Source organism: Cololabis saira, chromosome 7, assembly GCF_033807715.1.
Source record: "Cololabis saira isolate AMF1-May2022 chromosome 7, fColSai1.1, whole genome shotgun sequence".
In the NCBI taxonomy this organism is placed as follows: Eukaryota; Metazoa; Chordata; class Actinopteri; order Beloniformes; family Belonidae; genus Cololabis; species Cololabis saira.
This window is the reverse complement of record NC_084593.1, coordinates 18,706,212-18,719,869: the sequence shown is the minus strand read 5'-3', so window position 1 is coordinate 18,719,869 and position 13,658 is coordinate 18,706,212. Positions and strand designations below refer to the sequence as shown.

Genomic DNA, 13,658 nt, shown 5'->3' with positions numbered 1-13,658 from the left:
TGAAATGCTACAGGGAAACATCCTGCCTCACTTACGCTTGAGAGAAAGCCGTTAAAAGTGAAGGGAACACAGAGGTAAAATGCTTAAAGAAATGGCAGACTACTTTATGTCTCCAAGAACACATTTCAAGTGAATCGACACATAGTGAATGACAAGCGTCGGATGGATTCATCCTCACAAGACAGGCCTGCCTCCCCATCTGCACCTAGAGTGTAAATCGTAGAGGGAATTTGTCTGTCTGCAGATAAAACAAGCAAGCATTGACACCAAAGAGGATGCTTGTTGTCATCTGTTTCATTTTGACTCACGTGGCTTCTGCCAATCAGATTCCCCATCTTGACACTGGAGGCAAGTTTCAGAGATCTTGAGAATTTTCAGTAGCGAGATCAGCATCTAAGCTCTGCATCTGCACCAACATGTTGAGAGCTTCTGATTGTATCTGTATTCCAGGTGCAGTAGACAGGGTTATTTTGGCAACATGTTGAGCCAGGTTGGCACCGTGACTCTAAATGTTTCCACAAACAGCAAAAAAAATGGAAAAAAAAGAGTGATACAGAGTGAAAAGGCACGTGTTGAACACAGCAGCTTGGAGAGCTGATGGACAGGCATCTGATGGATTAGGTGGTAAGCCTGGCAGAAGGTTGCCCTTTCTAGATAGAAGCCTGCATGATGCATCATTGTGATTAAGATGTAAAACTGGCGGGTGGAGAGAGTACTTAGGCCTTCATAGAAACATGCAAAATAATTGTTTCCGAACAGAAGCATGATTGAAAAATGTTTTTAAAAAGACAGAGAGAAGGACAGATGTGGTGCCTGTGAGGTTGGATTACAGTTGATGGCAGAGCTGCATCATGGGTCATCAAACTAGCAGAACACAAGCTGATCAGATTTAACACTCAGAAATATGCATGAAAATAAGTCATAAGATTCTTATTTACTGAAACAGGAGGAAATGGAGAAATTGTGTAGACGCAAGTGAGAAGCCCAACTGTTTGTCCATTGTAACATAAAAATAATGGTACAAGTGTGACAACGAATGCTGCAGCATATTTAATATGGTACAGTCACTCTTGTGGTTGCTGCAGCCTCTCTGGTCCACTGTTATACAGATCATCTATATTAGTCAAATCGATTATTTAGATTTCTGCCAGCAGGGTGTTCAGAACGACCATCTGTGAGACAAAAACACCAGTTTCTGTCAAGGTGTGCAAATATGATGACAAATTGTTTTGCAGTTAAAAACCAAACTACCGTCATTTTTAGAGCCTTTTAGGAGGATATAAAACGTCCAGTTTGTTCCAGAAACAACTTAATAAAAAAAAAAGAAAAAAAGAAAACCCACAGTGACTAGGGCTGGGCCATATATCGAGATTTTAATATATAGATATATTTTCAAACGCGATATGGTACGAGACAATATCGTTTATATCGATTTAAAAATCTTTTATCTTTTTTTTATGATTTTGATATAGCTTATTTTGTGACAAATTGACTTGAATGTTTTATTTGAGATTTGCACAAATGTTTTGTTATTTGCACAACTGTCAACCTCAGTGGAAAAGTCTGCCTGTTACTGTCTACATTGTATTAATTGCACAGTGTATTTTAATTTAATTGTTATGTAAGAAAGGGATATTTGTTTTATTTTATTCAAGAAGCATTTTTATTCTATATATGCAGGCAGTTTATTTTTATTTCATTTGTTTTATACATTTTGATATTGTGCAGACCTCTGTTAATAAAAGGTGCCTGTGTGACATTTGGCACGAGGCTTTGTATTAAAACTGACTGTTTTTTTAAGGGTTTGCCTCAGAAAAAAATGAAGCTAACAGAGATGCTATGCTATAATGCTTTGGGGGAAACCCCAATTATGGCACAGAAAAAATATCGATATATATCGAGTATCGCCATTCAGCTAGAAAATATCGAGATATGACTTTTGGTCCCTATCGCCCAGCCCTAACAGTGACACATTGTCACGTGCCGTGTTCAATTGGCATGAGAGAACAGGACAAGGATCAGCTTCGACATCTGCCCTCCAAGATGCTGGAAATCGAGTCTGTCCTCCAGAGAGACTTCAAGCTACCCAAAAGGCCAAAATATCAAAAATTCAGACAAACCAGCATCCTGTTTGGGAAGCAACAGATAGCTGGTAAATCACACACCCCATTGAACTATTTCAGACAATTATCCATTGTAGACTATTATTTTTTAGGTAGGCCACAAGAATCTGAGTTTTGTCAAGACTTGACTAAAGAAATTCAACAGATGACAGGAAACCCATCCAAATTCACCTTAAAATGACAGGCTACTTTAGCAGCCAAATAATATATTTAACTACAATAAGTCAACTTGAGATATTAGCCTGGACTGACAGTTATAAATCAGACCTAGGCAGTGCAAATCAAACCCTAGCAGCACTTTATATTACTCTGAAGAGAAACAGAAACTGCTCCAATCATCATAAATAATGCAGCCCATTATTTATCTGCACCGATCATATTGATCGAGCAGATAAATTCTGCAGAAGTCAGGGTCAGCTAATAAAAAGTGATGCTGGGGATTTAAAGACTTTACAAAGAAACTCGGCCAGACTGCTCTGCTCGCCCTGCAGCGAGCCCGGGGCAGCCCCGGCCATCAGTTCCTTTCCTGGACAGACAAACACCTTAAACCCAAATCTACTAAGCAGTATTCAAAGCCCTAAAGAAAACAGATCCTCTTACGAGCATTCAAATCACTTAAGTGTCTGCATCTTCTTTCCCTGAAACAAGCACCACAGAGATGCAGTGGAAAGTTACTGGTGCAGGGAAGGACTGGGAATCCCAGTCAAATGACAATGGCTGTATTATTAGAGCCGTGTTGTGCATGCCATTTGTTGGGCATTTGTTTTAGTTGCCAGACTTGTGGTCGTTGTAAATCAGCCACAACTTCCCCCGTTGTCTCAGATGATGGCAGGGGGAGAGCTGTGTCACACCCACTCTCCATGTGTGGTAGGTTTTCGTGCCAGCTCCACTATATTTCAGAATTTATTAAAAGGATAGCCCCTTGAGATGTGCCATCTCATTTATAAGGGGGTCCCAAGAAAACATACATTACAAAACATCACATTACAGTATAGACATACATGACATAAAACAAACACAGACATCTTGCTCACCCCCTCCCACATAAGTCTAGTTACAAAATAGACAAATAGACAAATAACCGGAACAATAAAATTAATATAACATAACAGAGGGGAAAAAAATAGAAAAAAAGGACAAAAAATACATAAATAAATTAAAAACATAGGCAATTTGTTTTAAGATGAGAGTATAATGACAACTTAAAACAATGTGCAATATGCAAGTTTCTTTTAAGGTACAGACACTAATATGACAATGCATCAGAGTTTCACTTCTGAATGTGCTTCTTAAAACCAATGCATGTCAGAGACAGTCTGAAAATGCAATTTTCCTGGAAACACGAGGATTAAACTTGAGTCTGTCCTGATGCAAGTTTTAGTACTTGCAGAGAAAACTACCAGCCAGCCGGCCTTCTTTCTCCCACTGACAAAAAACATTGGTAGGAAAGAAAGACAAACACGCTCTGCAAAATGCATGTAAAAGAAATCAAACCAAATGGCAAAGCGTTTAAAACAAACCTTCCACTCGGCTGCGGAGATCGGACATGGTTCTCTGGACGGGCGGCATCTCTCCGCGGCGGAGCCGGGGGAAGGCACCTGTCAGGCGGGGCGGCTGCGGCTCCTCGGCCGGCGGAGACGCTTCAAAACGCGGGGCTGAAATCCGGCGACGGCGCCTCTCTCATGCAGGACCGGAGCGCTGCGAGTTCAGCCCAGATAAAAGCAACTTTCATTTGCTTGTTGGAGACGGGAACATGGCTCAAGGGGTGTCCGGCACAGCCGGAGCAGACTCGGACTGAACATCTACTGTTGTGAAGGGGGACGGCGCCGCTCCACGTTAAAGCCGGAATTATGCTTCCGCGGTAAATCGACGCAGAGCCTACGGCGTAGGGTACGGCGACGAGGCGCAACGTAGCTCTGCGTCGGTGTAACGCAGAACCACAAATCAGCCTTTATGGACCGTACCACAACCAGCCCCAGCGGGGGTGGGTACGAACAAATGATTATCAATTATCCACAGCCAGGAGGAAAACAAGCAATATACATTTTGTATTTTTAGACCAATTAAATGGAATAAATTCAGGATTTGAATCGCTGTGATATATTGGCTTTAAAAGCATCACCTTTTTTCTTTTAATTGGCCGGAACCATACACTGTACCACCTCCGCCCTCTGCGGTAGCTGTTGTTCACATGTTGGGAGTTGGCTCATCACTTGTAGTTTATGGTGAATTTTAATCACTTCTACAATTTAACGGACTGATATCCATTGTGGCATCAAAATCTATCTTAAAGTGCATTTTTGGTAAATTTACTATTAAAAATCTCCAATATGATTGTGTTGTTTGATAAATCAGGCAGATAAATTTTTTCGTGCATGCATCATTAGTTATATTTAAGAAATTAATAGGAATATTTTGCATTTTGATCATTTAAAAATAAGGATTATAATGCAAACCATATTGAAATATGGACATCAGGGATATGGAGAGAATTTTGCTTTTGTTACTCTTACTTTTGCCAAGTAACTGCTGAACAATTCTGGCCACAATTTTCTATTCTTGCTACTAACAGTAATGCTGTTAATGTTTAATTATGGCTGTAGGCTTAACAGAAAACCACCAAGGGTACAATAGTCACCCACATGCCACAGACATCAGTCCCAGAAAATCAAATTTGCTTATGAAATACAGAAATAAGAATAATCCCTGGGTATTATTTACATTTGCTGTGACCATAGAATGTGGCTTTGACCATAAAATCTGCTCTCGGGGGACAAGGAGAAAGATCCATTCAGTTAATATCAGGAAGGAGAACTCATCAAGTGCAAAATATCAGCTAATAAAGATGAACAAAAAGATGTGTGTATGAACATGCAAGTATTGTAACACTCAAATCAGAGCCTAAGTGGAAATAAAATGAGTTAAAACTACTATTTTCTCTCTTTTACATTCAACCACCCCTCTGATAAGCATGTAAGTTTAAACTAAAGATAAATTATTATCTCGTTATTATCTAATTTTGATGTCATGTTCTTAACTGTGTGACATTGTTCTAATCTTGAGCTCATTTGAAACGGCCATTGATCTTTCTTGCAAAAGAAATGTTGCACTCAGCCACATTAGTATCATACAAGCATCTTAAACCTCAGACCTCCAAAAAACAAACAGAAAATGTGAATTGAATGACCCACAAAAAGATAAAACTGTTAAAAGTAGACCAGTGGTCATATGAAATGTGAGTAGAGAATAGACACAGATCTGTTTAACTACTGTAAGGCAAAACATTCTGCAGCTAATCCATTAACTGGCCAGAAAAAAAAATGAAATGCTCAAATGTATATTTTAAAAACAAATTACTCTCTGACACTGCAACAAGGGAAGTCTAGTACCCTGACTGTGAGCACTGGTGCAGCATTAAGAGTGATGCAAATTCACATTGTGTTCCAAACAGAGCAACAAATATCAATTTTTCATTTGTGAGGAGACTTTAACGGATCATGTGGTTGTTTACTTAACATCATTTGTTGCAGAGAAGATGGGCCCGTCATGCATACAGCATTTATGGACGCTTGTGAATATGTACTGTTGCAAAAGGAAGGAACTGAATGTATGAATCAAACTTTTTTTTTTGGAAAATGCTAAACTCAAGGACATAATAATAATAATAATAATAATAATAATAATAATAATAATAATAATAATAATAATAATAATAATAATAATAATAATAATAATAATGATGATAATAAACAACCTCACAGTGGCGGACGTGCATAAATACGCATCACATAAATGGTATTAAGCAGTTGTAAGCAGACACTATTATCAGTCACTGTGTTATTATGTGATTATTGTCTAGAGACAAGCTCAGCAGAAGATTTAATCCACAGGTGGCTTACTCTAGCCCCCATTTTCTTTCACATCCCTTATCAGTGTGTCACTCTTCTGTGATGAATCTGCTCAAACATGAACTCTCAGTGAACTGAAATTGGATACATTGGAGTGAGCCAGAGGCAAACGCAAAGAAAAATGAAAGCAGAAAGGATGCCAGCTCTTCTGCCTGGCTGCTGCATGGTGCTTTGTGTTCTCGTTCTCAAAGCAGCTGAAATGAAAAAAAAAAAAAAAAAAAAAAACACAGCAGACATGGCATTTGTAAAGCAGCAGCACCACTGCAGTTGCCTGAGAGAACTGCAGATCCACTACAGCTGGCTGGAGTATTCAACAATGCTGAGTGTCCTGCTTATGTGTATTTGAAGAAACATTCATTGGTTGCTGCAAGACTGCCTGCATGGTTTCATGTGAACTGACACTCCTCACCGGGAATAGTGAGATGCTTTCATGCTGTCGTCGTCCATATTCTCAGTACACAAGAAATGTTTTCATTCACATTGAGAGGAAAAAGAGATGATGTATCTTTTTCTAAATACCTAAAAAAAAGAGCAGACTTTGTCACCAATAATATATATGGGGCTTCCCGCTTTTCTGTTTCTTTAAATATTTAAATCTTCAAAAAAGAAGAAACAAATCAGATATAGTAGGACTTCAAGAGAACGCCTTTGCCTCCCTGCACACCTGCTAGAAACACATTTCTCCCGAAGATTTTCTTTCTTTCCCCCACTCTGCCTAATTCAACATCAGCTTGCCACCATGGGGATTTGGCTCTGTGGCTCCAACGGTTGCTAAGCAACAGTGATAAGAAGCCTGCCTCTTCGATTATGTGTGAGTTGCACCGGTTTTCTGTTTTATAGCATACCCAGCCCAAATGATGACTCATTCAACCAGCCACCCAGATTTCTGCCACCGTCAAATCTGTGTCCAACTCTAATGGCACATGTGTTTGTGTCGGTTCATGTGTGGACCTTTCATTTACAGCCCTTCCTCACACATCTGCATTTAATAGGCTTAAGTGTGCAAACGTATATTACTGCAGCACGTCTATCCACCAAGACTGCACGTAAGAGAACATTGAATAAGATTCAGAGTCAAAACCTATTTGATTTCATTTTAGTGACCTTCCACCTGACGTTATCACTCTTTGGTAAAAGTTAACATCCAGGATAAAATGGTCAACCCATAAAATATATTAAATAAATGAAATAAAATAAATTATTTTGCAGTGATTTCATACTTTAAGTCAATACGTCTGCCGAACTGTTTTATGTAGTAACAAAGATGGGGTTGAGATAATAAAGAGGGCAAACTCCACAGAATAAGAAAGTATTATCTAAGTTAAATCATTCACAAGTAACAGAAAAAAGATGATGAAATCATCTTTGAACCCTCAAATCCTTCACTCACCTGCAAAAACAGACCCCCTTCACATCAAACTACTGTGAATTCTCAGGGTCCGTCATAGATGGCAACCAAAAATCGAGCTGAATAACCAGCTTATAGATGATGCTGTGGGTAAGCCCCTGCCTCCGGGCCTTTTGATTCGGCAGGAAAATACATCGAGCCACTTCGCTACTGCGGAGAGGGGAAATACAAAGGAAAAATGCAGAAATGCTGCTGAAACCCACCAAGAGCTTTACTGGATCCTATCCCAGATATCTTTTTTTTCTTTCTTTTGTCTAGCAAGAAGGAAGAAGCAGTTCATTGCTGCGGTGTATTTACAGTAGCACTCAAAACTGCTGCTGTATTTTATAGTCAATTGTCGGTTGTATAAGGGACCAGCATCTTGATAAGAGTGACACCAAATGCATCTAACACAGGTGTAATGAAAATGAAGACATTGAACTTTTGTAAAGAAATAAATGAATAGAAGAATTATCTAAAATTGCAGCAGTTAAATGAGGAAATGCAGCGCGCTCTTGCAACAGGGCCTGCACGAAAAACCAGATGCTTCTGCAGCCATCTGACAACACTCAACAGTCCCGCAGTTACCCCAGTAAATGTATGGCTAACAGAGACCAAAACAAGTTGTCAGTGGGAGGATGATTGTAGACAGGATAATTAATGAAGAAAAACAGGTCATGAGTAAGAGTGTGAGGAGATAAAGGACTGCTTCATAGCAGGCGATTCACACTAAAATACACATACTGTGAGAAACACAGTAGAAACAGTTCATCAAATGATTTAATAAAGTTCATTTTGTCCATGGCTTTACAATTGAATTAGCTGATTCTTTTCATCGGACAAGAATATTTAGGTTTTTTAAATACCTGACATGTTTCTGCGATTCCTTTTGTCTTCATCAGAGTCACAAGATACTGTTGCAATACAGATCTTGTATCTTGTGACAGTAACAGTGTAACAGTATTGTATTGTAACAGTATCTTGTGACTCTGATGAAGGCGAAAGGAATCGCCGAAACATGTCAGGTATTTCAAAAACCTAAATATTCTTGTCCGACGAAAACAATCAGCAAATGAATCAGTTCATCTAAGATTTAACAGTCATACTCAGTGCAGCTTGTTTCTCCACACACCATGAACACTTCTTTTAGAAAAATATTTTCTCTAATGCTAACCACAGCAAAGAAACAGAAGTCAAATTGCAAAATATAAACCTGGATGGTAAAATGTCTAATTTTTGTGCATTTCCAAGCAAAAAAAGAGGCTTTGGTACCCTGAACAACATTGTATGTGTTCACCCCACCTGCAGCTGCAATCCCTTTGTGATTCAGTTAGCAGATCTTTAGTGTGAACATGTAATCTTGCTCTCTTTTCAGGATCCATTAATCTTGAGCTAATGCACCAGGGCTGGATGACGCTGTCACTGATTCTATCATGAATCATTGTCCTCCGACGACTGATCAAACAGTGATGATGGATGCAGCCACCAGGCTCGCAGCTGCATCTTTTCATCCCTTGCCTACAGCTCTTGAGGGAGTGGTTGGGCAGTGCAACATTTAACTGTAATTGAATTGCATTCTGCCCTCTTGTGGATGTCCGCCCGTGGTCAGGGGAGGACAGGGACGGCTCACTGGCCAGCTGCTTACAAATAATGACTCAGTCATGTGACCAAATCCAATTTACAACCTTTGATTAATGCATGCAGCTCATTTGGTCAAATAGCACAAAGATGCTTGTTATGGTCTATCAGATTTGTTTTTCGATCAATAACTATTTTAAATACTCATCAATCATTTTTTTTATACATTACAACTAAAGTAAAAAATGCACTGCAGATCAGTCATACTGTGAAGTCATATTGATAATCTATGATATTATTTCATTCAAGCAGCTGAATATTAAAACCATCTATTATACTGAGAGTTTTTTCTCTCAGCAACAGCCAAGCTGACAGTCAGCTGTGAAATTAAAAACATTGCAGTATTAATCCTTCCAAATTGCTTTTTAAATAGCAGTTGGGGTGGCTACTGAGGCTACATTAGCACCACTGATGAGCAGGGCTGCCAGATAAGCTCTTAAGGTTGCCCTCTTGTCTAAATGTGTTAAAGTGAGATAAAATGGCTGCTTGGCTCAACATGGTGTGGGTGCAGTTCACTGAACTCCGAATAACGGCATCGCCTTCCTGTCTCTGCAGTGGGCTAAACACGACCAGCATGTTCGTTTCATATACTGTGACAATTCTGTATTTGTATCATCGTGAAGCATTTAGTACGAAGAACGATTCAGAAGAGGCACGGATGGGGGAGGTCTAAATGAGATACTGCTCCTACAACATAGAAGAAAAACTAATTAAAATGAAAAAGGATACGTAAAGACCATGACTGATTTATTCAAGTCATAAGAAGCGACTCCTCAGTTTGCAGGCAGAGTAGCAGTCACACACTCTCTGACTGCTACATTTAAAATGTCCACTCTAATACAGCAAGTAGAGGGAAAATAGTGAAATATACTTCATTATTCAGTTAAATAAGTAAATTTAAAGATATTGACATACATTAAAATACTAAACAATAACATTTTTAAAGGGGACAAATAATCAAAATAACCACCTTTTCTGGGCTTTTGAGTGTATATTTGGGTATAATAGCATAACGAAACTGATACTACATCAACAACTCTGATAAAAAACATAACTCTGCAACCACGCACTAGATTTTTCATAGTAAATTTGGGTAGTCAGGTAGTTTTAAGGTTTAAACACAAAGCAAGCGAACAACAGGACATTGAGAATAATTCACAAGTAAAATATTGATGCGTTGCCCGTTCGCATCAAGCGACATGTGAATTTGTGAAGAAAATGTTAAGACTCTGAAAGATAATTGCACACCAGAAAAAAAGGAAGAAGTGAAGATCTTGTGTCGCTTCTACTAATAAAAGAGATTAATATAAAACAAACCTGTGGGTTAATCCCATTTTGGGGCAGAGAGTGTCTGGTGAGTTCCGCTACTTGGTTCAGGATTGCAAACTTTCCCATAGTTGCTTCACAATGTGCTTTATAAACGGGGCCTGAAGAAGTTGACGGACAGTTTCAGAGAGCAGAGGACCTGGAACAGTAGCTAACCTGTCCAAGTCAAATGCTCCTTTCTAGAATATGCAAACGGCTCTGCACAGTGTGTCTTTGGTTCATTCACTTTATTGGAAAGGAGATTCAACCTGGTCAGAGGTCACATGTGTTTGGCCAGATGTGTTTCTGCTAAAACTTTGAAAGAATCAATCTCTAAAGAAAATAAAAACTTTGCTACATTACTTTATGAGTCTGTATTTGGTGGATTTGTGATGGGATTCACAAAAATCGTGTCCATTTTGCAAGACGAGCGCCGATGTTTAGATGTTTAGATGTTTAGATGCTGCCATCAAAACATTGCTTTTCCAAGGACGTCCATGCACATTTTAATAAGACAATGTTAAACCATATTCTGCACTCATGGTACAGGTACTGGACTGGACCTGCCAGCAGGCCTGACCTGTCCACCACGGAGAAGCTGCAGGGAATTTGGAAACTAAATAAAAGTGACTTTGAAAGCCCTTCACTGCTGGACAGCCTAAGATGTGTTTGCATAAAGGATGGGGCAAAATTAAACAAAAAAATGCTTCATTCTTTCTCATCCTTACTGACAGTACACATTTTATGTGTTGTGAAAAGGAACAGCAGTACTACAAATTGGTAAAAGCTTTATTATCCTAACTTTGCAAAATTGATGTGTTTTTACAAATTAATTGAGTTGGCAAGAAAATAAGAGCAATTGGAGATGAGGAGATGCTCGGTGTGTGTTTGCCTTGTGTGTTTGTGAAGTTCCTTACCTCAGTGGCCAGGCTGCATCCTTTAAAAACAGAGGAACTGTCATCGCTTAGAGCTGACATGTCACATCCCTGGGGAACAGCTTCATCACCTGTCGCACAAGAAAAACTGTGTGAGACATCTCTGCAGACGCTCGGCTGCATTGTGCCACTATGACACATTATATGGTTTGGTCCTTGAGAACCCCCAGTGAACACCTGCACTCCCTCTGAGCGTGTTCGCTGTCCAAGAATATCACCTTACAGTGAGTCATGAAGTCGTGTGGACAGATGTCACAGAATCCTGCACTTTATTATACACTTAAAGTGGCTAGTTTCAATGCTTATAGTGGCACATGTTTATTTGTATTTTTATAACTTTTCTATTAGTCAGCCAAAAGAAATGTGATTGCTTCAATATTTATATTTCATTTGCTTTTGATACAGACATTAAGTTAAATAGATAACATGGGCCTCCATCAGGACATGCACATTGAGTTTTAAAGAAGAAATATCGGTAGCTATTGTGTGGTGTAGATTTGGTAAAGGATGTTGTGCTGGTAATTCAACCGTGACATGCAATAATCAAACTGGGGCTATGACGTCATATCTTCTTGTCATGCATCATCAGCTTGCAAACATTCAGCAATATTCTTTCTCACTGATGTCACCAAGACGTGTCTATAACAGCTCGGTAGAGTATTTTTCAGATAGAGTGAAAACTGCATAAAATGTAACAAAGATCGATCAAATTTGAGATCATGTTCAAAGATTCCAATGGGGAACTAAAAAGATTAACAAAGTTAACAACAGTACTTGGAGCAAGAGTAATGATTTTATTATTCTGAAAACGAAACGTTGGTTTCGCCAGCACTTTATCCACGTAATGATGTACTGTTCTGTTCCTGTTTGTGTCGTCAGATGTTCCTGCTAAGTGGTTTGACCAGTAGGTGGCCTGCTGAGATTATGCATAAGTAGCAGTAGCCTTTGCAGCAGAGAACAATTTGGAAAACTAGAGTGTAAAACGTGCTGAGGAAACATGTCCAGATCAAGGACTGACATCTGACTCGCTGTTCTGAAGCAAACCAGGAAGTGAAGAAAATCCCCAATGTGGCATTAAGGGCCTACTCCACAGACGCCTGGGTCAGATTCTCCAACTAGCAGAAATAAACATATTTACAGACTTGTGGTTTTGGTCTCCATATCTAGATTTCACATCATCGATAACTGTACAGAAGGTGATTTTATTAAAATACTCCACAAATCCCCCAAGACTAGGCTCAGTTAGCTGGACTTCTGCTTGTCGAGGGCCATGGTGTTGCTTGACTGAAGCTCCGGATGTTCACAATTCAGCTTGGTCAGAATTGTATCAAATGTCTTTTTGGCAGTGACAACAAAAAATTAGGACAGATAGTTACATCCAATCAGAATAAATGCAAGAAACTGCTTGATAGCATCATGGACTAACATGAGGTTAGCCAAGTTAAAAAAATGTACTACCTGAGCTCAAGAGGTTACGTTCCAAGCAGCCTCTAATCTGCCCATTTGTAAATGTTTGGGGTGTTTCAACTACGGGTTGGCCTTCGTGAGATGTTAACAACAAAAGAGAATTTCAGGCTTCAGAAACCTTCGAGTGACATCACAGGGGGTTGTCCAGATCTTCACACAGTCTATGGTCCAGATCTAACCTCTTTTATGTGAGTATTGTGTGGTTCTGCCCAGAAACAACAGAATAAAGCAAGAACCTCAATTTTTACAAACTAGTATCTTTATACACAAAGGTACTAATGCAAGTACTGCCCGTGTAAGGATGAACTGCTGTAGGAACAAAGTCAGAGGATCCCTGAATGTTTTGAGGTATAATCTCAATGAACAGATTCATATTCGTTTGAAATCTGTAGGTGTAGGAAATAAACTTCCTCCCTGCAGCTGTGAGACTACACAACCAGCACTGCTCACAGTAGACCACATAGAACCTGACAATAAATGTACATACTGGAAATAATGTGCAATATCTTTCACTCACTGCAACGTGCAATTATGTAAATATCCATCTGTAAATATCTGTCTGTTATCTTTTTATATACTAGTATTTCTTATTATTTATCTTTCTTCTTATTATTATTATTATATACCAGTTTACTGTTTATAGTGTGTTATTATTATTATTACTGTGTTATTATTTTTCTATTGATGCCTCTTGTTTCTGCACTATCCGCTTTGCTGCTGTAAACTGCAAATTTCCCCTCTGGGGGACTATTAAAGGTTTATCTTATCTTATCTTATCTTATCTTAAACCAGTTTTTGTTCGTAGTCATAGTCAAGTTGAGGAGTTTAGTTAGAGAAAGGTTTGGTTGCTTGAACTCCATACACAGTATAATGCAGAACAGAAGATTACCTCAGT

At 39.0% G+C, this 13,658-nt stretch overlaps 1 protein-coding gene across 4 annotated transcripts in view; it reads right to left on the bottom strand.

Annotated features, from left to right (window-relative positions):
* The window catches only part of atp8a1 (ATPase phospholipid transporting 8A1), a 112,217-nt gene extending 108,282 nt beyond the window's left edge, over window positions 1-3,935 (bottom strand). For all 4 annotated transcript variants that reach the window (XR_009782884.1, XM_061724921.1, XM_061724919.1 and 1 more), the window contains exon 1: window positions 3,644-3,935. Coding sequence is in view for 3 of the 4 variants with exons in the window: in XM_061724921.1 (XP_061580905.1) it covers window positions 3,644-3,692 (49 nt within the window). In the remaining variant the exon portion in view is untranslated. The remainder of the gene's footprint in view (window positions 1-3,643) is intronic.
* Between the last annotated feature and the right edge of the window lie 9,723 nt (window positions 3,936-13,658).